Source organism: Hippocampus bargibanti, linkage group LG05 (genome assembly GCF_051943395.1).
Source record: "Hippocampus bargibanti isolate YZ-2025 linkage group LG05, ASM5194339v1, whole genome shotgun sequence".
Classification (NCBI taxonomy): domain Eukaryota; kingdom Metazoa; phylum Chordata; class Actinopteri; order Syngnathiformes; family Syngnathidae; genus Hippocampus; species Hippocampus bargibanti.
The window spans coordinates 3,254,361-3,277,890 of record NC_142738.1 but is presented as its reverse complement, the minus strand read 5'-3'; the positions used below and the strand labels follow the sequence as shown (position 1 = coordinate 3,277,890).

The 23,530-nt window shown below is 36.7% G+C and overlaps 1 protein-coding gene across 1 annotated transcript in view; it reads right to left on the bottom strand.

Moving 5' to 3' along the window:
- The window catches only part of LOC148897528 (A disintegrin and metalloproteinase with thrombospondin motifs 20), a 128,058-nt gene that overhangs the window by 33,870 nt on the left and 70,658 nt on the right, over positions 1 to 23,530 (bottom strand). The window contains exons 19-28 of the mRNA XM_088995813.1: positions 20,082 to 20,208; positions 17,511 to 17,721; positions 16,234 to 16,398; positions 14,521 to 14,691; positions 13,074 to 13,193; positions 12,594 to 12,701; positions 10,245 to 10,409; positions 8,893 to 9,162; positions 7,620 to 7,781; positions 6,625 to 6,801 (exon numbers count right to left, since the gene is read on the bottom strand). Coding sequence (XP_088851939.1) covers positions 6,625 to 6,801; positions 7,620 to 7,781; positions 8,893 to 9,162; positions 10,245 to 10,409; positions 12,594 to 12,701; positions 13,074 to 13,193; positions 14,521 to 14,691; positions 16,234 to 16,398; positions 17,511 to 17,721; positions 20,082 to 20,208 — 1,676 coding nt within the window. The remainder of the gene's footprint in view (positions 1 to 6,624; positions 6,802 to 7,619; positions 7,782 to 8,892; positions 9,163 to 10,244; positions 10,410 to 12,593; positions 12,702 to 13,073; positions 13,194 to 14,520; positions 14,692 to 16,233; positions 16,399 to 17,510; positions 17,722 to 20,081; positions 20,209 to 23,530) is intronic.

Genomic DNA, 23,530 nt, shown 5'->3' with positions numbered 1-23,530 from the left:
ATTTCATTCCACTTTGTATCCCAGGATTCACTGCTACCGTCAATCGGAGCATTTTCCGACACAATGTATCATAATAATAATAATAATAATAATAATAATAATAATAATAATAATAATAATAATAATAATAATCATACATTTCATTTCTAAGTGTCTTTCAAAACTCTCAAGGTCACTTTACAGCCACAGGATGAAGTTTTTCTGTGGGTGAGCAGCGGCAGCCACACGCGCCAGCGTTCACTCAACCCGGAAGTCAATAGACAGAAAGCTAGCTAGCCAACTAGTAGATAGCTAATAGATAACTAACAACCTGGAATAACTCAAATAGAGAGAAAAGACAGCTAACTAGCTAATAGCCAGTTAATAGATAGATAGCCAGGCGTAGAATTAAAAAAAAAATAAAAATAGGTTCTGGAGGTCGTGGTCGTAAGTATGGGTTGTCGTACGTTGAGCCGGTCGTAAGTTGGATGTTACCTGTAGTTGAATGGTTCTCATTACATCATGTGTATGCTAGCTTTCTGGAGTTATCCGGACCTCACAAAACCATTGAAACAGGAGTTTGTGTGTGCGAGTGTGTTTGTATGACTACTCTTGTGAGGACCACTAACATATTTATACCGTACGTAGTGAGGACATTTTGGCCGGTCCTCACAAGTTTTTCATTCTAAAGGCTTCTGGAGGGTCTATATATGCATCTGTTAAAGTTTCAGAGAGGTCCTCACAAATTCACCCAACATGATTTTTAGTGTGTATTTTCATTTCACTTGGATACACACACTTTTTACTCACTGTGTGTGTGTGCGTGGTTAATGAGAGGAAAAAGTTCATACCACAAAAAAAATAAAACGATATTTTAACCAGATTCACTATAGGGGTGAGGACTTTGAATGTAACCATCCGGAGTCCTCACTCCTGCTGTTATTTCAGTTACAAGTCCACTTTTTATTTCTTTATTTTTAAAGAAGTTGAAGTGGGAGAATGGGATGACATTTAGCGTTCAAATGTAACGCAGTTTATCTCTAAACTTATCAGCAACGGTGGTCCTTATCTGGAGTTATCCGGACCTCACGAAACTTGAAACAGGAATGTGTGTGTGACTGGTTTGAAGCACACTCTTCCCTCAGGCTAAAGTCAAGTATGTCAACTCTGTGCATGTGGATTTCATTTAGGATGAGTTCAGTTACCACGAGTCCCTTCATGGAAACTCAGCTCTCCAGGAAGCGATGTGTTTTTATTAAAAGGCAGCAGAGCCCCCCCAAAATGACTGAAATTGATCTTTTCCTGGCCAATTGATCCCACGTGGACGCACTACACGACTCCACATATGGCACACGATTTACTTCGAAGTTGGTTCACACTGATGACATTTTTGCTTTTGCTATTGTCTCGCCAATAAATAGCCCAATTGCTTTGTGTCTTTTCTTTTTGGATAAATGTGATTACATGAATGACACAAGAACACCCCCCCCCCCCACCCGAAAGCTGTCACACCTAATTAGGGTAAGCAAAAAGATCACTGCAAAAGTCTTGAACTAAAGCAGAACATCGATTTATGGGTATTGTCAAAATAGAAGAAGAGGATTCCCCTAAATGGAGTTGTGCAAGAACATGTGATTATAAAACTACACTGCCATTTTGAAAGTCCATCATTCATGATAATAGTCGTCATTGCAAATGGCTGCTATTGCGTATATATTAGAACATGTTATAAAAAGGAATGGTAAGAAGAGTCAACAAAAAAAAGGCCCTCACACAAGGTAAGGCTACTTTTAAAAAAAAGGACACTATGATCAAATAAAGTAAAGAAAGCAGCGGTGATATTGATGTAAGATTTAATGTTATTCTTTCCATGGATGTAGGTTTTAGGCCAGGGGTGTAAAAGTAAATTTTTGCCGCGGGCCACATTGTAGTTATGGTTTCCTCTCGAGGGCCGTTATGAATTTGGGGAACCCATTAGAATGTTTAAATCCCTTCAAATATTACATATAGAGCACACAGCATATTAATGAATAACTCATTTTCAAATCTGAAGTTAAGAATAATGACTTTTATTGTAGTTGACATCCAAAAATATGAAATTTTGGCTCAGATTTTAGCAATCATCATGGAATTCGACAAGTTTGATTTGCTTTCACGGGCCGAAAAAAATGATGTGGCGGGCCGGATTTGGCCCGCGGGCTTTGACTTTGACACCTGTGTTTTAGGCTATGTAGTGTTTTGGATTGAATTGGATTAGCCTTTATTAGTTTCGCAGTGGAGACAGTATCTACTATTTTGATGAATGGGTTATTCTTTATTTTTCCTCCATTTGTAGATGTTTCAATGATACATAGTACATAAATATTAAATTTTAAATTGGAAACGTATGTTAAGCTGCTTTTCTCTCGAAAGGGTTCATAAAAACTTTGATTAGTTTTATTAAACAGTAGAAATCGATTGGGATAGTGAATATTTTGTTTATTATTGTTATGCCTTATAGATGATGAAATAATGATAGCTAATCAGCTAGGTAGCCAGCTAGATCGCTACATAGCTAGCTAGACGGACAAATAGATTGAATTCTAGCTAGCTGTCTAGACCGCTAGCTAGCTATTGAGACCACTACCTAGCTAGCTATCATCTAGCTATTGAGACCACTAGCTAGCTATCTCAACCACTGTCTATACCTACCAATCTATATCTAGCTAGCTAGCTACCCATTTATCTAGCTAGTTATCTACCTGTCAAGCTAACTAGATAGCTATCTAGCTAACTACCTATCAAGTTTACTAGATAGCTATCTCGCCAACTATCTAGCTAGCAGTTGTCATTCAGTATAGTAAGTCATGAAATTATGTAACAATTCATATTTCAATCGATTTTGGGGAAATATTCATGATTACAATTAAAATTGCATTTAATGAACACTACTTAGAGAGAAGAAAACAGCTATAATTATGCTGGTGTTTCAATTATTGGTTGGCTGACTGATCTCATTGGGAAAAATATATATAAATATTACATTTCAAATTGGAAACAAATGTTAAGATGCTTTGCTCTTGAAAAGGTTCATAAAAAATAGTTGAATTAAACCAAGAGCAGAAATCGATTGGTAGAGTTTTTTTTCAGTATTATTTTTATGCCTTACTATAGATTATGCAATAATGATAGCTACGTAGCCAGCTAGTTTGCTACATAGCTAGCTAGACGGACAAATAGAATGAATTCTAGCTCACTAGCTATTGGCATACATCACTATCTGTCTGTCTATTTAGCTAGCTAGCTATTTATGTAGCTATCTAACTCGCTAACTATATGGCTAGCTATCTAACTAGCTAGATAGCTATCTATATTATATTATTATATCTATATTTATCTAGCTAGCTAATTGTCATTCAGTATAGTAAGTTATGAAATTATGTAACAATTCATATTTCAATCGATTTTTTGGGGGAAATATTCATGAATACAATTAAAATTGCATTAATTAGAATAAAACAGCTATAATTCTGTTGGTGTTGTTTTTGTGGGATTTAATGCATGAATTCTTTACATTTAACTGCTTAATAAACTGGTTCAAATCCTTGATATGGCATCTTGGTTGGATGTTCTGATTTATTCTTTTTTTTTGGTTTATTTTGAGGCCTTGTCTTAGCATGTGCAATATGTTGTGTGCGTGTGGAGAAATGACAAGTGTCACAGTTTGGGTTCTTTAATGAATCGAACAAAAGGGAAGCAGCTGACTCAAATATATATATATGTATATATATATTTTGTGTATACGTCCTGAGAAATAAATAGCACTTTGGAACAATTAAGCAAAACATGCATAAATTGAATAGGCGGAAAATCTAAGGATGATAAAAGGCTGATGTTATAAAATGTAAAAGATATAGCATATAGCTAAATTTTACGTTTTAAGACTCGCGCTGAATATTCAGGAAGTCTTGTTTTCGAGTTGGTGACGATTCCTGACGTGACGTCACAGAAGAAATGCCCCTGACCGAGACAGTGACAAACAATGCATTTTGGGTACTTTGTTTGGTCTGAAAACTTCGTGTTGATGGCGAAATTACCAGGAAAAAACATAAATAACTCGATGGTGAATCGTTGTGTGTAGTACCAAGACTACTATTTGATACTAGTTGACACAAATTCCCAGCAGACAAATCAGCCCATTTCCAACGGAGCTTGGGCGCCATCTTGTGCATTTTCTGGGACGCTACATTCGAGTCCAGGCGGCTCAAAAGGATACGGAAGGACTTCTTTCATCGATTGCAAACATTTATGCTTTCCTCTTCAGAACTATTTGAATCCTATTCATAACTGGATGAGTAACAAGAAAGCATTTTCTCCAAATCTGAACTCGCTGAATCCATTGTTTTGATTCTGGAGCAAGGCAGTGTGTGACCAATAGTGACGTCACAAACAAGGGGGCGGGACTTTCTGAATCTGCCCAGTTCCGAGCTCATTTTGTGGCAGTTTTGGGACACTTTAAGTGATTAAGTGAGTGAAATTGGCGTTTTCATGTTTATTATGTTTGTTATTATAAGTGCCTTTCACGTTGGGTCCGAGAGGACGGTAATTCCATATATGCTGTGTGTGATGCATATTAGCATATTTGACAATAAAGATAACTTTTGACTTTGATTATTATTGGTGTTTTGCATTTGACTAAAAATATCAGCCTGTGTGTTTTGGGTATTTTAGATGCTATAAAACATTTTTCTGATGTCAGTTAGGAAACAAAAAAAATGGTGTCGGTTGTCCTTTAATGCTGCAACATTTATTATTAGCTACTGTAAGCAATTAAATATTCTTTAATGAGTGTGGGGTGGGGGGTATTTTGGAACTGTCCAAAATGGATGCTACGGATAGACAGCAATAATAATAATAATAATAATAATAATAATAATAATAATAATAATAATAATGGGAGGAGGTATTTGTGTGTTTTTCATTGACAGTAAAACAAATTGGCGATATTGATTTCAACTGCGCTTCATGCAGAGACGGGACAATTGCAACACTAAAATGGAACGCCAAAACTATATTTGTGGTAAACCAAAACAGATTTTTGAATGATGGCAGCGAAATGCTGATTCCTCGTTAATAGATGATGATTTATATGGTCTCATCTTTCTATAAAATTGAACAAAAGGGCTTTATATGTGCACTGTTCTGCGTTTAGAATACATTTTTTTTTTACTTATTCACTGCCATTGACAGATGTATTCAGGAATTAAAAATATGACGTAATTTGTTTTTTCATGCTTGGGCGCCGATAAAGCGCTCGCAAGACCTCTGGCAATGTTTTTCCCGCTTCCACAAGGGGGCAGCATTTCCCTCTTTTCCATGTTAGCGCTTTGTTCCAGCTTCAGCTGTTGTTAAAGCGCTATATATATATAGTACATATATATATATTGTGTATATATATATATATTGTACATATATATGCATAGATACAGTAAAGTCTCGTTATATCGATATCGGATATATCGATAGTCCCGGTTATATCGATACTATTTCTATGCACGCACGGAGAAAATGACATGCATACAGGGTCGGATATATCGATAGTCCCGGTTATATCGATATTTTTTCGGACTCCCTTGAATATCGATATAACGAGACTTTACTGTATATATATATTGTACATATATATATACATATATATATACAGATACACATATATATATATATATACTCCATCCACCCATTCGCAAACTGAAAAATAAGGAAATAATTACCTCTGTACAGCACTGTATTTACTTGAGAGAGATACAAGAAGTCTGAGTAAAGAGCACCGGAAACTTGTTTTGTTTTAAATAGTCAGTCACAAAGAAAGAAAAAAAAAAAACACACTTGGGAGAAAAAAAAAACCAAAGTTCCTGTACATTAGATACATTAGACAAAATACCACAACAGCCGCTTATCGCTGTTTGATTAAAAAAAAGGCATAATTTTAACTCTTATACACAAATATACACTTGTGTACTCAGGATAATAATAATAAAATAATAATAACACATTTCATTTCTAAGCACCTTTCAAAACTCTCAAGGACACTTTACAGTCACAGGATATTTTTTTTTGCGGGTGAGCAGCGGCAGCCACACGCGCCAGCGTTCACTCAATCCGGAAGTACCATAAAGTAAAAAAAATAAAATAAAAACTAACCACGGATGGTTCGAGAACTTTAAGTGTCGTACAGGGATTCATAGTGTAATTCGTCATAGATAGCCAGATAGCCAACAGATAACATGTTGAAGGCAGCGAGAACAGCGTGGATAAAACATGACTGGACAACACCAGGGTTGGAGGGATAAAAACTAAAACTACTAAAACATAAAAATCAGATCCATGTGTTTGTGTTTGAAGCACCATTGTGTGTCTTTGTGTGTTTTAGCTCTTTTGTTTCTCCATTTTAATCAGCACCATGTCACTGCAAAGCCCCCGACTGGGTGGGCTGTGATGGGTAGTGGAATGGGGGGGGGGGGAGGGGCAACACATGCCAACACATGCACACGTGATAAGCGACCCCCCCCTCCCCCCAACGCAGCGTTAGACTAAAAACACAAAGTCGCGGTGACGCGAAAATGCAGATAAAAGGGGGGTTGAGGGGTGAAGGGAAGACTATCGTACCGGCTTCCAGGGTCTGCGGTGCCAGGAGGCGGAGCCTACGCAAGGCTGCAGGTTGCACTGCTCCATGTCCAGCGGCTTGTCCAGGATGTCGCAATTGTAGTCGTTGAGACGCTCGCCGCTGGGCCTTTGGCACACCACCAAACGGGTTCGTCTGCCTTCTCCGCAGCTTTGGGTGCACTTTAAAGGAGAAAAAGGGGAAATGGACTATAAAAATAATAATAATAATAATAATAATAATAATAATAATAATAATAATAATAATACAGTGATACCTCGGCTTACGAACACTTTAGCTAACGAACTTTTTGCCTTACAAACGTAAAATTCGCGAGAATATAATCTTGGCGTACGAACTATTTTTCGGGAAACACACGGAGCGCCACAATGAGTGATGTGTCGTTCGCGAACGAGCCGGTTCTTGGAGCTCATAAAATGGTAGCTGGCTTTTTTTTTTCCTTTTATTCCCCGCCCCCAGTCTTCGGTTAAAGCCGCACGTGATTGGTCAAGATCCATGAGAAAAAAAAACAAACAAAAAAGAAAAGTGAAATGGAGAGAAAACACAGTGAAATTTGGACTTGTTTCAACTTCATTGATAGTTCAAAGGCAGACTGCAAGGTTAAAATATACCATCAAAAGGCAGACTGCAAGGTTAAAATATACCATCAATCAGGCTTCACAAATAGCCATCTGTTTGTTTATTTATTTAGTTTATTTCTTTAATTACAATACCATAGCACATTTATTATAAACTGCAACTTCAGTGAAAATGACAAAAACCCTGGCACTGGAATGGACACATTTTTCCACATGTCTGACAGTGAATGAGTTATGATTGAAGACTATGTATTTTGTGTTGTTTGACAGAATTTGTTTTTGTTGTTGTTATTTTGACTTCAAGATGGCGCCGTGAGAGTACAGCAGCTCCTGTATTTATTTTTTTCTACTTCTTCCTTTCCCGTTCATCACTTTGCTGCTATGAAATGTCAATTTCTCACCTCTCCCCAGACGCCGTAGTTCCACAGCGGGCAAGGCCCCGAGTTGCAACTTTTCGATTCGGCTGGTTTGACCCTCTCGTCGCAGTAGCTGTTGCTACGGCCGTTGGCGTCCTGGCAGACCACCACTCGTCTCTGGAAGCCCCCCGCGCAGGTGCTGGAACACTGAGAAGCGAAAAACATGTCACGCTAGCAACACGCTAGCAACACGCGCGCACAACCACGGCATTATTCTTCGAAATGTGTTGCGTTTTGCCAATGGTGATTCAAATTCAACTTTATTGCCTGTGAACTGTTTACGAGCTGGATTCCAAGCATGTTTGTAGGTCGAATGTATAAAAGAAACGCTCACTTTGGACCTGAGAAACATTTCCAAATGTTTGACCACTCATGTCAAAAATCGTTTCTCAAGCCCAAATTTGTCTGTGTAAGCTCTCAGTCGTACAGGAGTGGTCCATCGATGAAAAGGTTTCTTCAGCCGTCATCTGTACAAATTTGAAGGTGTCGGATGTTATGATTCTTATCCAAGAGGCTTCGTCAGCAAACTACAACCTTTTTGCTGGTATATCCCTACTGTCCAGACCTCAGGTTAAAATCTTAGTGAAAGCTATCTAGCTATATAGCTAGATAGCTAGCTTGAGAGCAAGATAGCTGGACAGCAATCTTGATAGCTAGATAGCTAGCTTGATAGCTAGATAGCGATCTTGATAGCTAGATAGCTAGCTTGATAGCTAGCTAGCTAGATAGCAAGCTAGCTAGCTTGATAGCAAGCTAGCTAGCTAGCTGGATAGCTAGCTTGATAGCTAGCTAGATAGCTGGACAGCTATATAGCTGGACAGCAATCTTGATAGCGAGATAGCTAGCTTGATAGCTAGCTTGATAGCTAGATAGCTAGAAAGCAAGCTAGCTAGCTTGCTATCAAGCTAGCTATCGATTGATAGCAAGCTAGCTAGCTAGCTGGACAGCAATATAGCTAGACAGCAATCTTGATAGCTAGATAGCTAGCTTGATAGCTAGATAGTGATCTTGATAGCTTGATAGCTAGCTTGATAGCTAGATAACTAGAAAGCTAGCTTGATAGCTGGATAGCTGGCTTGATATCTAGCTAGCTAGCTTGATATCTAGCTAGCTAGCTGATGTTTTAGCTAGCTAGCTTGCTGATGCTTTTACCGAATTAGCTATCTAAAAGCTTACTGATGCTTGTATCCAGCTAGCAAGCTCGAGATAGATAAATGCAATAAAAACTCAGAACTCAATGGCAGTATGGTATACATACTGCGCCCCAGGGTCCGGTCCTCCATTGGTTGTCTGTGGACGGCACGTTCCAGCTACTATGTCCGGGATGGCGCCCGGGGTCCTTGGGGTACCCGTACGGTTGGTCGTTGATGCGCTGGCGGTTGTTGACCGACGGGCATGGCGCGACCGTGCACTCTTGCTCCGTTGCAGGCTTCTCATCTGGATGGCAGAAGGACTGGTCCACCGGTTGGTGGTAGTTGGAGCACAGGACCTGCCGGGTGGACCTTCCGGCGCCGCATGTCACTGAACACTGCAGACAGAAACACACTCTTAAAAGGACAACCGACACCACGTTTTGCTGATGTCAGTTAGGAAACAAAAAAAGGTGTCGGTTGTCCTTTAAATGTCAACTGATGTCTCCGGACAAGTTGTGTCCATCATTTGTAAAATGGCTTCAAATGACTTCTACTGAGGGTATTTGACAAAGATCCCACCGCTTATAGCTATATTTTACGTTTTAAGACTCGCGCTGAATATTCCGGAAGTCTTGTTTTTGAGTTGGTGACGAGTCCGTACGTGACGTCACTAAAGGAACGCCCCCTAACCGAAAAAAAGACACATTGTCGCATTGTCCTTCCATCACGTCAATGTATTTTGCTGTACTTATTTGGTCTGGGGACCTCGTGTTGCACTCAAAAATCGACAGAAGAGGGAGTCCAAGCTCCATATAAGGAATTTATCAGCCTGTTGAAACGGAGGTCGCCATTTTGTGCCTCTTTTCTGGTGATCCATTTCCCCGCAATGTTGCCTCAAAATGGCACAGAATAAATTATTTAATCGATTGCAAACATGTATGCTTTCCTCTTCAGAACTATTTGAATGATATTCATAACTGGATGTGTAACAACAAAGCATATTCCTCCGAATCTGAAGCCATTGTTTTGATTCGCCAGCAATGCAAGACGTCTTGGCGTGACGTCACGAAGTGGGGGCGGGACTTTCTGAAAATGCCCAATTCGCAGCTCATTTTTTTTTTTTGCAGATTTTGAAAACTTTAAGTCATTTTTATTGGTGTTTTGCATTTTAATAAAAATATCATACTGCGTGTTTTGGGTATTTTCGATGCTATAAAACGTTTTTCTGATGTCAGTTAAAAAACGAAAACGTGACATCGGTTATCCTTTAAAGGTCCATTTTGTTAGAATCTGTCGGTGTTTTATCGCGATAATCCTGTTCTAGATCTCAAACAAGGTGGAGCCTCCTGACTTTGTAAGTCGCGGGAAACACCGCGGACAGATTTGTCAGTCAAAAATCTCTTTACACTAGTCAATAAATTAGTAGGAAAAAAAAAACCTGCATGGATTGGACACAGAAAGCCGACGGATCACTCACAGGCGACCATTCCCCGCTCCGCCATTGTCCGCAGGGGCTGAAGCAGGCGGAGGTCTCAGGCGGTCTGGGCAGGTGGACGCAGTAGGACTCGTCGGCCACGCCACCCTGGGAGTCTCTGCAGCTGACGTAGCGTGCCCGTTTCCCTTTGCCGCAGGTTGCGGAGCACTGGAGGGAGGACGCAGTCAAATGTTACGTCGTTTTGATTGCCCATGGAAATGGGAAGGAGCAAACTGGAGTGCTAACAGCTAGCATGCTAGCATTTAAAATGCTAACAGCATACATGGACAGGACTAGTCTTCCGAAAATACTAGCGTTAGGGTAATTCACGATATGAACATCTTTTCTATTTCTTGACATCGTTTTATTTTCTCGGACTTCCTGTCATGACGTCACATCCTGTATAATGACCCTAACAACTAGCCAATCAATTCCGGTCAAAATGAAAACCAAAAATCTCTTTGGATGAAAAGGTTTCTTCAGCGGTCATCTGTACTTCTTCTTTGAAGGTGTCGGACGTTTCGCTTCTCATCCAAGAGGCTTCGTCAGCGTAAGTAAAATTTGCTGGTGGGCTTTGTTTATCATGCGTTTTTTTTCTTTGTGGCAATTTGCGTCATCTTTGTTAAGCAAACTGTGTTTTTCTGGATCAACAATTCGTCTTTATTCATCCAGCATTTTAAAAACAACCACAGCTTCGTCGATGGATGCTACAGCTACGGGCGGGACCATCTGAAACTGGCTACTTCCAGGTTCAATTTGAAGTAGTTTTGGGACACCTTAACTCATTTTTATTGGTGTTTTTCATTTGACTAAAAATATCATCCTGCGTGTTTTGGCTATTTTAGATGCTATAAAACGTTTTTTCTGATGTCAGTTAGGAAACAAAAAAAAAACGGTGTCGGTTGTCCTTTAAGTTGGAAAAACATCACAACATCAACACCCCAAATTTGAACTTGACGTCATTTCCCACCACCTCATTTGGCGAAAACATAAAAAGTCCATCTTGCTCTGCCCAAAGACAAATAATGCGGTATCACGCACCGCTGCGTTTGATTATTAGAAGCACTACAATAAAACAACTGACTTACAAAAAAAGGAAGAAAAAAAACACACAAAAAACACATTCAGCATTTTGGCTTTGCCGTTTGTTTCTTCTCCGTGTTCTGGAAAACAACATATTTAGCCAAGACTTGCGTTGAATTTAATTCTGAATTCCCTCCAGTGGATTAGAAACAGCTGTCGGTACGTGGCAGGGGAAAACTGTATGATGACGGTTGATGATCATGATCACGGCACATAACAGAAAATAATATCAATAATAAAAGGACATTTTTGACAAGCGAGGACTTTCATTCGAAAGACTTCTATATATGCATCTGTTAAAGTTTCACAAAGGTCCTCACAAATTCACCAAAAATGATTTTTTTTTTGTGTGTATTTTCATTTCACTTGGATACACACACTTTGTACTCACTGTGTGTGTGTGTGTTTAATGAGAGGAAAAAGTTCATACCACAAAATGTAAAACGATATTTTAACCCACAGGTGTCAAAGTCAAGGCCCGCGGGCCAAATCCGGCCCGCCACATCATTTTTTTCGGCCCGCGAAAGCAAATCAAACGTGTTAAATTCCATGATGATTGCTAAAATCTGAGTCAAAATTTCATATTTTTGGATGTCAACCACAATAAAAGTCATTATTCTTGACTTCAGATTTGAAAACGAGTTATTCATTAATTTGCTGTGGGCTCTATATGTAATACAGTAAAGTCTCGTTATATCGATATTCAAGGGAGTCCGAAAAAATATCGATATAACCGGGACTATCGATATATCCAACCCTGTTTGCATGTAATTTTCTCCGTGCGTGCATAGAAATAGTATCGATATAACCGGGACTATCGATATATCCGATATCGATATAACGAGACTTTACTGTATTTGAAAGGATTTAAACATTCTAATGGGTTCCCCAAATTCATAACGGCCCTCGAGAGGAAACCATAACTACAATGTGGCCCGCGGCAAAAAAAAATGACTTTGACACCCCTGTTTTAACCAAATTCACTACAGGGGTGAGGACTTTGAATGTAGCCATTCAGAACCCTCACTCCTGCTGTTATTTCAGTTTCAAGTCCACTTTTTATTTCTTTGTTTTTAAAGTAGTTGACAAGGGAAATGGGGTGACATTTTGTGTTCAAATGTAACACTAGTTCTCCTCTAAACTTATCAGTACTGGTTTCTCCTCACTACTTTATCTGGAGTTATCCGGACCTCGCAAAACCATCGAAACAGAAATGTGTGTGTGTGTGTGTGTGTGTGTATGGGGTGGGGTGAAGGGGTGCATTCTTACCGCTGTCCAGGAGCCGTATCGCCACTGTGTCCCATGCTGAGCGGAGTTTTCAGGTGGCGGTGTGCTCAGGACCGGAGAAGCCCACGGGCACGCCGGCATTTCACAGTCCTTCAAAAAGCCAAATATGACATGATTATCATCATCCATCACTTCAAAAGTATGGACATTAACTTTCCAGGCACACAAGAGAATCTGGCAGTGAATGAGTTAATGCATTTGAAAATGAATGTATCTAATACAATGAATTCATCTTATGTAAATGTTATGAAAAATTGTATTATTACAGTAAAGTCTCGTTATATCGATATCGGATATATCGAGAGTCCCGGTTATATCGATACTATTTCTATGCACGCACGGAGAAAATTACATGCAAACAGGGTCGGATATATCGATAGTCCCGGTTATATCGATATTTTTTCGGACTCCCTTGAATATCGATATAACGAGACTTTACTGTATTTGTATATTTTTTTTCACCTGACTGTCTCTGGGCCTGGCGGCAGCGTTGCAGTCTCTGTCGTCGACCGTGTTGCCGTAGTCGCCCGACACACATCTTACTGCTCTCATCTGGTAGCCTTGGCCACAAGTGGCTGAACACTGATGGACACACATAGCAATACTGGCTGATAAATCACGGTTGCTGTGTAACTTAGTTTGTTCAGGAAAATAATGTATCAATTACAAATACAGTGATACAGTGGCTTACGAACTTAATTGGTTCCCAGGCAGAGTGTGTAAGTCAAAAAGTGTGTATCCCAAAAACTAATTTCCCATAAGAAATCATTAAAATGAGAATAATCCGTTCCCAGGTCTCCATAAAACATAATTTTCTACTTTCTACACTACACAAAACTACATAAAATATACCTTATTTTATGTATAATAAATGTGCCATGGTATTAAAATTAAAGAAATAAACTCTACAGTATAATAAAGTCATTTTATTTACCTTTTTGATGGTCGTTGATGGCTTGATGGAATGGAGTGGCCGGTTTCATCAGCATTAAACACTTGATGAGGAACGTAGTCTTCTTCTTTCACCATCTTGATCCCTTGTAGGTGCTTTCTCTGTGATAATTTTACCTAGTTCCTCATCAATTGTGTTCTGTTTAGCTGGGTTGATAGCTTTTTGCATCAAGTGTACTGATGGCTTGTGCGGGTTATTTGTGGAGCCTGATTGATGGGATATTTTAACCTTGCAGTCTACACGTTGCCTTTGAACTATCAAAGTTGAAAGTAGTCAAAATTTCACAGTTTTCTATCCATTTTCTCCCTGTCGTCTGCCTGTCTCTTTAATGTTTAAACCATCTCCCCTCACTGCTGCGTTCTTGACCAATCACGTGGCTTTAACCGAAGACTGAGGGCGGGGAATAGAAAAAAAACGTTGGCTGACATTTCCTTGTTAGGAAAACGGGCTCGTTCGCGAACGACACATCACTCATTGTGGCGCTCCGTGTGTATCCCGAAAAATAGTTTGTATGCCAAGGTAAAATGTTCATAAATTTAACGTTCGTAAATCGAAAAGTTTTTAAGCCAAGGGGTTCGTAAACCGAGGTATCAGCGTATTGCTTTCTTTGTCTGTTTGATCTGTTAACATTTTTATTTGGAAGCATCCTGTCAAGTTTTTCTCCTATAAAATGGCTGCCGGGGCTCAATATCAGCTGTGGAAGACTCATTTATCGTGTGATTTAAAAAATAAAAAAAACATTCATGAAGACACGATGTGAAAAAAGATGGAACAAAAAGCCTGTCGACACGTTGACAATAATTAAATTTTATACAAGCGGGGGCCTCGTGCGCCTCACACGAACCCAGTTTGGAAAGGATCTGGCTGTGAAACTGCAAAGCCACACATGAAAGTCATTTCCCCACCGAGCGTGTCTGCGACGAACCTCCGTGTGCGACTGCGGGTGTACGTACTCACCGCTCCCCACACGCCGACCTGCCAGGAGGCGCATTCGGGCAACTCGCAGCTGCCGACGGAGGGGGGCTTGCTGGAGGGGTCGCATAAGTGCTCGCTCAGCTTTTCTTCTCTGGTGGCTCCGGAGCACGAAACCTGTCGGTGTCTCACCCCTTTGCCGCAGGTCACCAAGCACTAGATAGAATGACATTCATCGATTGACATTGATCATCGTTCTAGTATTATTTTTTTAAATATATATATATATATAATTATATAATATTAAATTTTAGGTATATATTTATATATTTTTTAGGTGTATATTTATAAATATTTTTTAGGTTTATATTTATATAAATTTTTTGAGCTTTTTGAGGTATATAATTAAAATATGTTTTAGGTATATAATTTTAAATATTTTGATATTTTTTGCTATTTTATTTTATATATATATATATATATATATATATATATATATACAGTAAAGTCTCGTTATATCGATATCGGATATATCGATAATCCCGGTTATATCGATACTCTTTCTATGCACGCACGGAGAAAATTACATGCAAACAGGGTCGGATATATCGATAGTCCCGGTTATATCGATATTTTTTCGGACTCCCTTGAGTATCGATATAACGAGACTTTACTGTATATATATATATATATATATATATATATATATATATATATATATATATATATATATATATATATATATATATACAGTAAAGTCTTGTTATATCGATATCGGTTATATCGATAGTACTGCTTATTATGATACTATTTCTATGAACGCAAGGAGAAAATTACATGCGCAGGGTCTGATATATCGATAGTCCCGGTTATATCGATATTTTCTCAGACTCCCGAGAATATCGATATAACGAGACTTTTCTGTATATATTTTCTGTATATATTTCTGTATATATATATATATATATATATATATATATATATACAGAAAAGTCTCGTTATATATATATATATATATATATATATATATATATATATAACTAGAAAATATATATGTAAACATTTAAAACAAATTTAAAAAACAACATATAGAAATTAGATACCTAAAACATATTTTAATTACATACCTGAAAAAAATATATAAATATAAACCTAAAAAAAATATTTATAAATATACACCTAAAAATATATACAAATATATACCTAAAATATATATATAAATATATACCTCAAAATATATATAAATATATTTAAAAAAATGTATGTACATATATGTACACACGCACACACGCACGCACACACACACAGACACACACACACACACACACACACACACACACACACACACACACACACACACACACACACACACACACACACACACACACACGCACACACACACACACACATACACACACATGTAATGTGAACACATGTAATACATACATATATATGCCATTTTCTTTGCCATTTTTGTTGCTATTTTTTGTTATTTTCCATTTTTGCTATTTTCATCATCAACGATAGTGATTCTGTGACACCCGTCGAGACAAAAGCAGGAAGCAGGTGCTGCCGTATATATAATGCATCGTATGTATTTATTATGAGGTGGTACAGTTTTTGCATCTGCAGCCCCCGTGCCTGCGTGGCTTTTCTCCGGGTATTCCAGTTTCCTCCCTTCCTTTTGTCAATCATTATAACCCTGACTGGGTATCAAACGTTGAACTCGTGGTTGAGTTTATGGTATTCTATCCCTACCTCAGTCCACTCGCTGAGGGTCCACTTGGGACACGGCTGTTCATTGCAGGCTTCGGTGACCACTCGCTGGTATTCGTCGCATTCCCTGTCCACCAGCCGCCGGCCCAGATTGTTCATGCAGTACGACTCTCGGCTCCGACTCCCTCGCCCGCACGTTTTGGAGCACTGTGAAAATAACGCGACGGTATCAACGTTTTCTCGGCGAAAAAATGGCCCACCCCTTCCTTTTAACTCATTCACTGCCATTCACGAATTTATTCGGGAATTGAAAATATGACGTAATGGGCAGCATTTTTACAGCCCCGCTTTGTTCAGCGGAAAGGTCGGTGCTGTTGGACAGTCTGCGGTTGGATCGATGCATGGCTTGAATAGCCCACGATAAGGAGCGTCAGCTGATGCGTATGTGGCGGCTTGGAATCGAAGCGGATTTGTGTGAGACAATCTCTTTTTTTGCTTTCAACATTTAGCTTGTAGTAGACATGCACATTCCACCATGACGTCCCTGATCCATTACTGAAAAGGAAGCTTTGATCCTCTCGTCTTTCATTTCGAAATGCTTCATGTCACAAAGAAGATACAGTAAGTGCTGAAGAATGAATGACTTTGTGTTGTCATATCATTTGTTATTTAGTTTTTTTGACTGATGGGGCCGCGAGAGTGGCTGCCTTTCCAGCAGTTCCTGTATTTTGTTTTTCTACTTCTTTTTTTCCTTTCCTCTTCATTTCATAACTTTGCTGCTGTGAAATGTAAATTTCTCCACTGCGAGACAGATACATGAACATCCAATCCAATCCCCGCATTTGTTCAGGTTTTATTTTTTCATGCTTGGGTGCCGATAAAGCGCTGGCTATGGCCTCTAGCAATTTTTTTCTTTTCCACAAGGGGGCAGCATTTCCCTTTTTACCATGTTAGCGCTTTGTTCCAGCTTTAGCTATTGTTAAAGCGCTATATAAACCAATATGTATGTATTATTGCATTGTATTTTGGACAGCTGCCCTCACTTCAAGTTCATATAACTCCAGACCTATATAACTTAGGAATTAACGCTTTTTTTTCCTGCTGAAAGAAGAAAATCTAAGGTTTCTAACACCGTATTGAATGTTTATGTAGTCCTAAAAGTTAATATTCTGTGGGTCCCGGAATTTAAGTGACAATGACAAAAACCCTGGCACTGGAGTGGACACATTTTTGCACATTGTCTGGCAGTGAATGAGTTTAAATGTGGAGATAAACAATAACTGGCAATGATCATTCCTATTATTATCATTTTCCTCTACCTGCGACCAGGCGCCGTACTGCCAGCTCTTGAGCAGACAATCGCCGTGGCAGCTCTCACGAGTGGGAGGTTTGACCGCATCTGAGCAGGAACTGGCTTCCACTCGTTCGCTCTGCCTCTTCATCAAGTTGTACTTCATACACTGCACGTCCAGGCTGCGGTAACCCGCACCGCATTTCGCTGAGCATTCGCTTTTCCCGGCGACGTGCCACCTGGGGCAATATAATATCACAAGAAATAGTAGAATCATACTTGAAAGTGTTACACGGGTCGCGTGTGGAAAGCAGATATAATTCTGTGGAATTAAATATGAGCAGCGGTGTAAGAAAAAAGCAAACACACTAAAGCATTTACTCATCTGTCGTTCAGCTCTGGTGCCATTTAATGTTCTGGTAATAATCTTGTGATGCAACAAGTAAAAAAAAAAAAAAAAAAAAAAAGCTACTCAACTCACTTCAGCAAAGTTACTGCATATGTGAATACTGAAGTGTCAATTTGTTGGGGTCGCTGTGTTCTTTTCTTTCATTAATTAACTCATTTATTAACTAACTTATAAATGTGATTTGATGAACTAAACCTACCGGTGAACATATTTATTTATGAATGTATGTATGTATTTATGTATGTACATATTTATGTATTTATTCATGGGTTTATTTATGTATTTATTTATGTATTATGTATTTATATTATTTTCTGTATTTATTTTGTGTTTATTTATGTATTTATTCATGTATTTATGTATTTTTTATGTATTCTGTATGTATTTTTTACGTATTTTTTATCTATTATTTATGTATTAGTTATGTATTTTCTTATGTATATTTGATGTATTTTTATGTATTGTGATGTGTTTATTTATTTATTTATGTGATTATCAATTTATTTATTTATCCATGTATTTATTTATCCATGTACTTTTTTATGTTTTTACATATTTATTCATTTATTTTTTCATATATATATTAATTTATGAATCCATTTATTTAGCATTTATCCATTCATTTATTTATTTATTTTTGTTGTATTGATCAATTTATTTCTTTATTTGTTCATTTATTTATCCTTGTACCTATCTGTATTTACCCATTTACCTAGTTACCCATTTATTTATTCATTTATTTATTTATTATTCATTTATGTATATTTATCCATTCATCCATTTATTTACCCATTGGTTTATTTATCTATTTGTTTATCAATTCATTCATCTATTTATTTATCTATTTGTTCATTTATTTAATCATTTATTTATTCATTTATTTTCTCATCATTTATTTGTTCGTTTATTTATCCGTGTATTTATCCTTTTATTTGCCCATTTATTTATTTATTTATTTATTTATTTATTTATTTATTTATGTGATTATCAATGTATTTATTTATCCATGTACTTATTTATGTTTTTACGTATTTATTCATTTATTTTTTTCATATATATATTAATTTATGAATCCATTTATTTATTTATTTTTGTTGTATTGATCAATTTATTTATTTGTTCATTTATTTATCCTTGTACTTATCTGTATTTACCCATTTATCTAGTTACCCATTTATTTATTTATTTATTTATTTATTTATTTATTTATTTATTATTCATTTATGTATATTTATCAATTCATCCATTTATTTACCCATTTATTTATTTATTTATTTATTTATTTATTTATTTATTTATTATTCATTTATGTATATTTATCCATTCATCCATTTATTTACCCATTGGTTTATTTATCTATTTGTTTATCAATTTATTTGTCTATTTATTTATCTATTTGTTCATTTATTTAATCATTTATTTATTCATTTATTTTCTCATTCATTTATTTGTTCGTTCATTTATCCGTGTATTTATCCTTTTATTTGCCCATTTATTTATTCATTTATTTATTTATTTATTTATTCATTTATGTGATTATCAATTTATTTATTTATCCATGTATTTATTTATCCATGTACTTATTTATGTTTTTACATATTTATTCATTTATTTTTTCATATATATATTAATTTATGAATCCATTTATTTAGCATTTATCCATTCATTTATTTATTTATTTTTGTTGTATTGATCAATTTATTTCTTTATTTGTTCATTTATTTATCCTTGTACCTATCTGTATTTACCCATTTACCTAGTTACCCATTTATTTATTCATTTATTTATTTATTATTCATTTATGTATATTTATCCATTCATCCATTTATTTACCCATTGATTTATTTATCTATTTGTTTATCAATTCATGTATCTATTTATTTATCTATTTGTTCATTTATTTAATCATTTATTTATTTTCTCATTCATTTATTTGTTCGTTCATTTATCCGTGTATTTATCCTTTTATTTGCCCATTTATTTATTTATTCATTTATGTGTTCATTTATTTACTCATTAATTTATTTATTAATTAATGTATTCATATATTATCCTTGTATCTATTCATCCATTTATTTACCCATTTATTTACGTATCTCTTTATGGATCTATTCATTTATCTATTTATTGATCTATTTATTTATTTGTCTGTTTGTTTGTTGCAGATGATTGTTTTGGTTTGCTTCTCACCTGACTTCACAGTCATCGTTGCAAGGCTCTTTCACAGCAATGGGACGAGGTAAGTATTCACAACGCTGGTCCGATACCTCCAAGTGATCACTTTTGCGTACACAGGCCGGCTTCCGCCTCCGCTCACCTGCACCCAAAAAAATAATAAATAAAATAAAATAAAAATAAATCAAAGACAGAATGGCAAATCAGTCAGTGCAATATTACATTTCTTCAGCGCCAAAGATTCAAGCCTTCCCTTTGTGGGTTCATCAGTCCCACATCTCATCATCCCATCTTTTTACGATCAACCTCCGGGGAGGAACTTTGACCCACAGAAAAACGAACTGGCCTTTAACCCTTTCATGCTCCTTGTAACCTGATAACATGATAAACTGTCCACTGTCGTAACCGCTGTCCCTCAAAGGGTTCAAGAAAACTTGGACAAGCTTGAAGGCTCCTGTTAATTTCAAAGGTGGAGAACGATCTGAGTGGCGTGGGTCAAACTAAGGTCAACAGAACGAGGGGGGGGGGGGGGGGGGAGACATTTTTGTTGTTGTTGTTCATTTGATTCCAGGGGTATTTATTTTAAAGTGATCCTAATTTGTAGTGACACTTCAAGCCGTGTACTAATTTTCTTTGTAACAAGACACTTTATGGTCTGTGGGAGTCATTTCTGTTTGAAAGTTACAATTTAGGTCAACTTGTGACTTGTTCCCATGCATGTCAAACGTTTGCGCTTAAAGGACAACCAACACCCATTTTTTTGTTTCCTAACTGACATTTGAAAAATGTTTTATAGCATCTAAAATACCCAAAACACGCAGGCTGATATTTTTAGTCAAATGAAAAACACTTTAAGTAAAAATAAAAATGACTTAAAGTGTCCCAAAACTACTTCTTGCCAGCTGGATTGTTAGATAACTGGATTTATTTTATCCCATTTTATTTGAGCACATGTATTTTTAAATGGATGAATGGATACATAACTAGTTAACCAGTTAGCTAACAATACAGCAAGCTATCTAAATAGCTAGCTAGAATACATCTATCTATGTATCTAGCTAGCTAACTGGATTGTTCGCTAACTGGTTAACTAGTTATGAATCCATTCATCCATTAAAAATAAAAGTGCTAACATAATATATAATAATATATAATAACATAAAGGGATAAAATAAAGCCACATTTATTTTTTAATGGATGAATGGATACATAACTAGTTAACCAGTTAGTGAACAATCCAGCTAGCGCCCTAGATAGCTGGATTCTAGCTAGCTCGATAGCGAGCTAGCTGGATTGTTGGATAACTGGATTTATTTTAGCCCATTTTATTCGAGCACATGTATTTTTAATAGATGAATGGATACGTAATTAGTTAACCAGTCAGCTAACAATCAGGCTAGTTAGCTCGAATACAGCTATCTATGTATCTAGCGAGCTAGCTGGATTGTTAGATAACTGGTTAACTAGTTATGTATTCATTCATCTATTAAAAATAAAAGTGGTAAAATAAAATGGGCTAAAATAAAGCCACATTAATGTTTTTAATGGATGAATGGATATATAATTAGTTAACCAGTTAGTGAAGAATCCAGCTAGCGATATAGATAGATAGCTGGATTCTAGCTAGCTCGCTATCTAGCGAGCTAGCTAGAATCCATAATACTGGACGAGCAAAACTGGATTTATTTTAGCCCATTTCATTGCTTTATTCGATGTATTTTTAATGGATGAATGGATACGTAATTAGTTAACCAGTCAGCTAACAATCAGGCTAGCTAGCTCGAATCAAGCTATCTATGTATCTAGCGAGCTAGCTGGATTGTTGGATAACTGGTTAACTAGTTATGTATCCGTTCATCTTTTAAAAATAAAAGTGGTAAAATAAAATGGGCTAAAATAAAGCCACATTAATGTTTTTAATGGATGAATGGCTATATAATTAGTTAACCAGTTAGCTAACATTCCAGCTAGCTAGCTAGCTATCTAGTATGCAGCTATCTATGTATCTAGCTAGCTAGCTGGATTGTTAGATAAGTGGTTAACTATTTATTGGATTGGATTTGCCTTTATTAGTCTCACAATGGATAAATTTACATTTCACAGCAGCAAAGCTAATTTTTGAATGGATACATAAGTAGTTAGCCAGTTAGCAAACAATCCAGCTAGGTTGCTAGATACTGGATTCTAGATGGCTATCTAGATAGCGAGAAGGATTGTTAGATAACTGGTTAACTAATTATGTATCCATTCATCCATTAAAAATAAATGTGCTAAAATAAAATGGGCTAAAATAAAGCCACATTATATTTTTAAAGGATGAATGGATACAGAACTGGTTAACTAGTTAGCGAACAATCCAGCTAGCTAGATTGATAGACAGCTAGATAGATAGCTGGATTCTAGCTAATGTGGCTTTATTTTAGCCCGTTTATTTTTAATGGATGAATGGGTACATAACTAGTTAAGCACCAAGCTAACAATCCACCTAGCTAGCTAGAGTGATAGCTGGATTCTAGCTAGCTAGTTGGATTGTTAGCTAACTATCTAACTTGTTAAGTAAGCTAGTTAGCTGGATTGTTAGCTAACTGTTTAACTAGTTATGTATCCATTCATCCATTAAAAATAAATGTGCTAAAATAAAATGGGCTAAAATAAAGCCACATTAATTTTTTAAAGGATGAATGGATACAGAACTGGTTAACTAGTTAGCGAACAATCCAGCTAGCTAGATTGATAGACAGCTAGATAGATAGCTGGATTCTAGCTAACGTGGCTTTATTTTAGCCCGTTTATTTTTAATGGATGAATGGGTACATAACTACTTAAGCACCAAGCTAACAATCCACCTAGCTAGCTAGAGTGATAGCTGGATTCTAGCTAGCTAGTTGGATTGTTAGCTAACTATCTAACTTGTTAAGTAAGCTAGTTAGCTGGATTGTTAGCTAACTGTTTAACTAGTTATGTATCCATTCATCCATTAAAAATAAATGTGCTAAAATAAAATGGGCTAAAATAAAGCCACATTTATTTTTTAATGGATGAATGGATACAGAACTACTTAACGAGTAAGCAAATATCCCATGTAGCTATCCAGATAGCTGGATTCTAGCCAGCTAGCTATCTATTTAGCTAGCTGAGTTGTTAGCTAACTTGCTAGCTAGTTATGTATCCATTAAAAATAAATGTGGCTTTATTTTATTTTATACGAACTGTTTTATTAAGCGCTTTGTTACAGCTTGAGCTGTTGTGAAAGCGCGAAATAAATAGGGATGTATTTTATTGTATTGGATAACATTGCGAACCAACATAAACATGAAACAGTACTGCTCACTTACGGGATTTTGAGCTCAGCAGAGATCATGAACACTTTGACCTCCTGGGAAGAGGTCATTGAGTGGCTCATTCAACACTTTGAAGAACATTTCGTTTTTGGCCCTTGTGCACATATTTTGCTTGACCGCAAA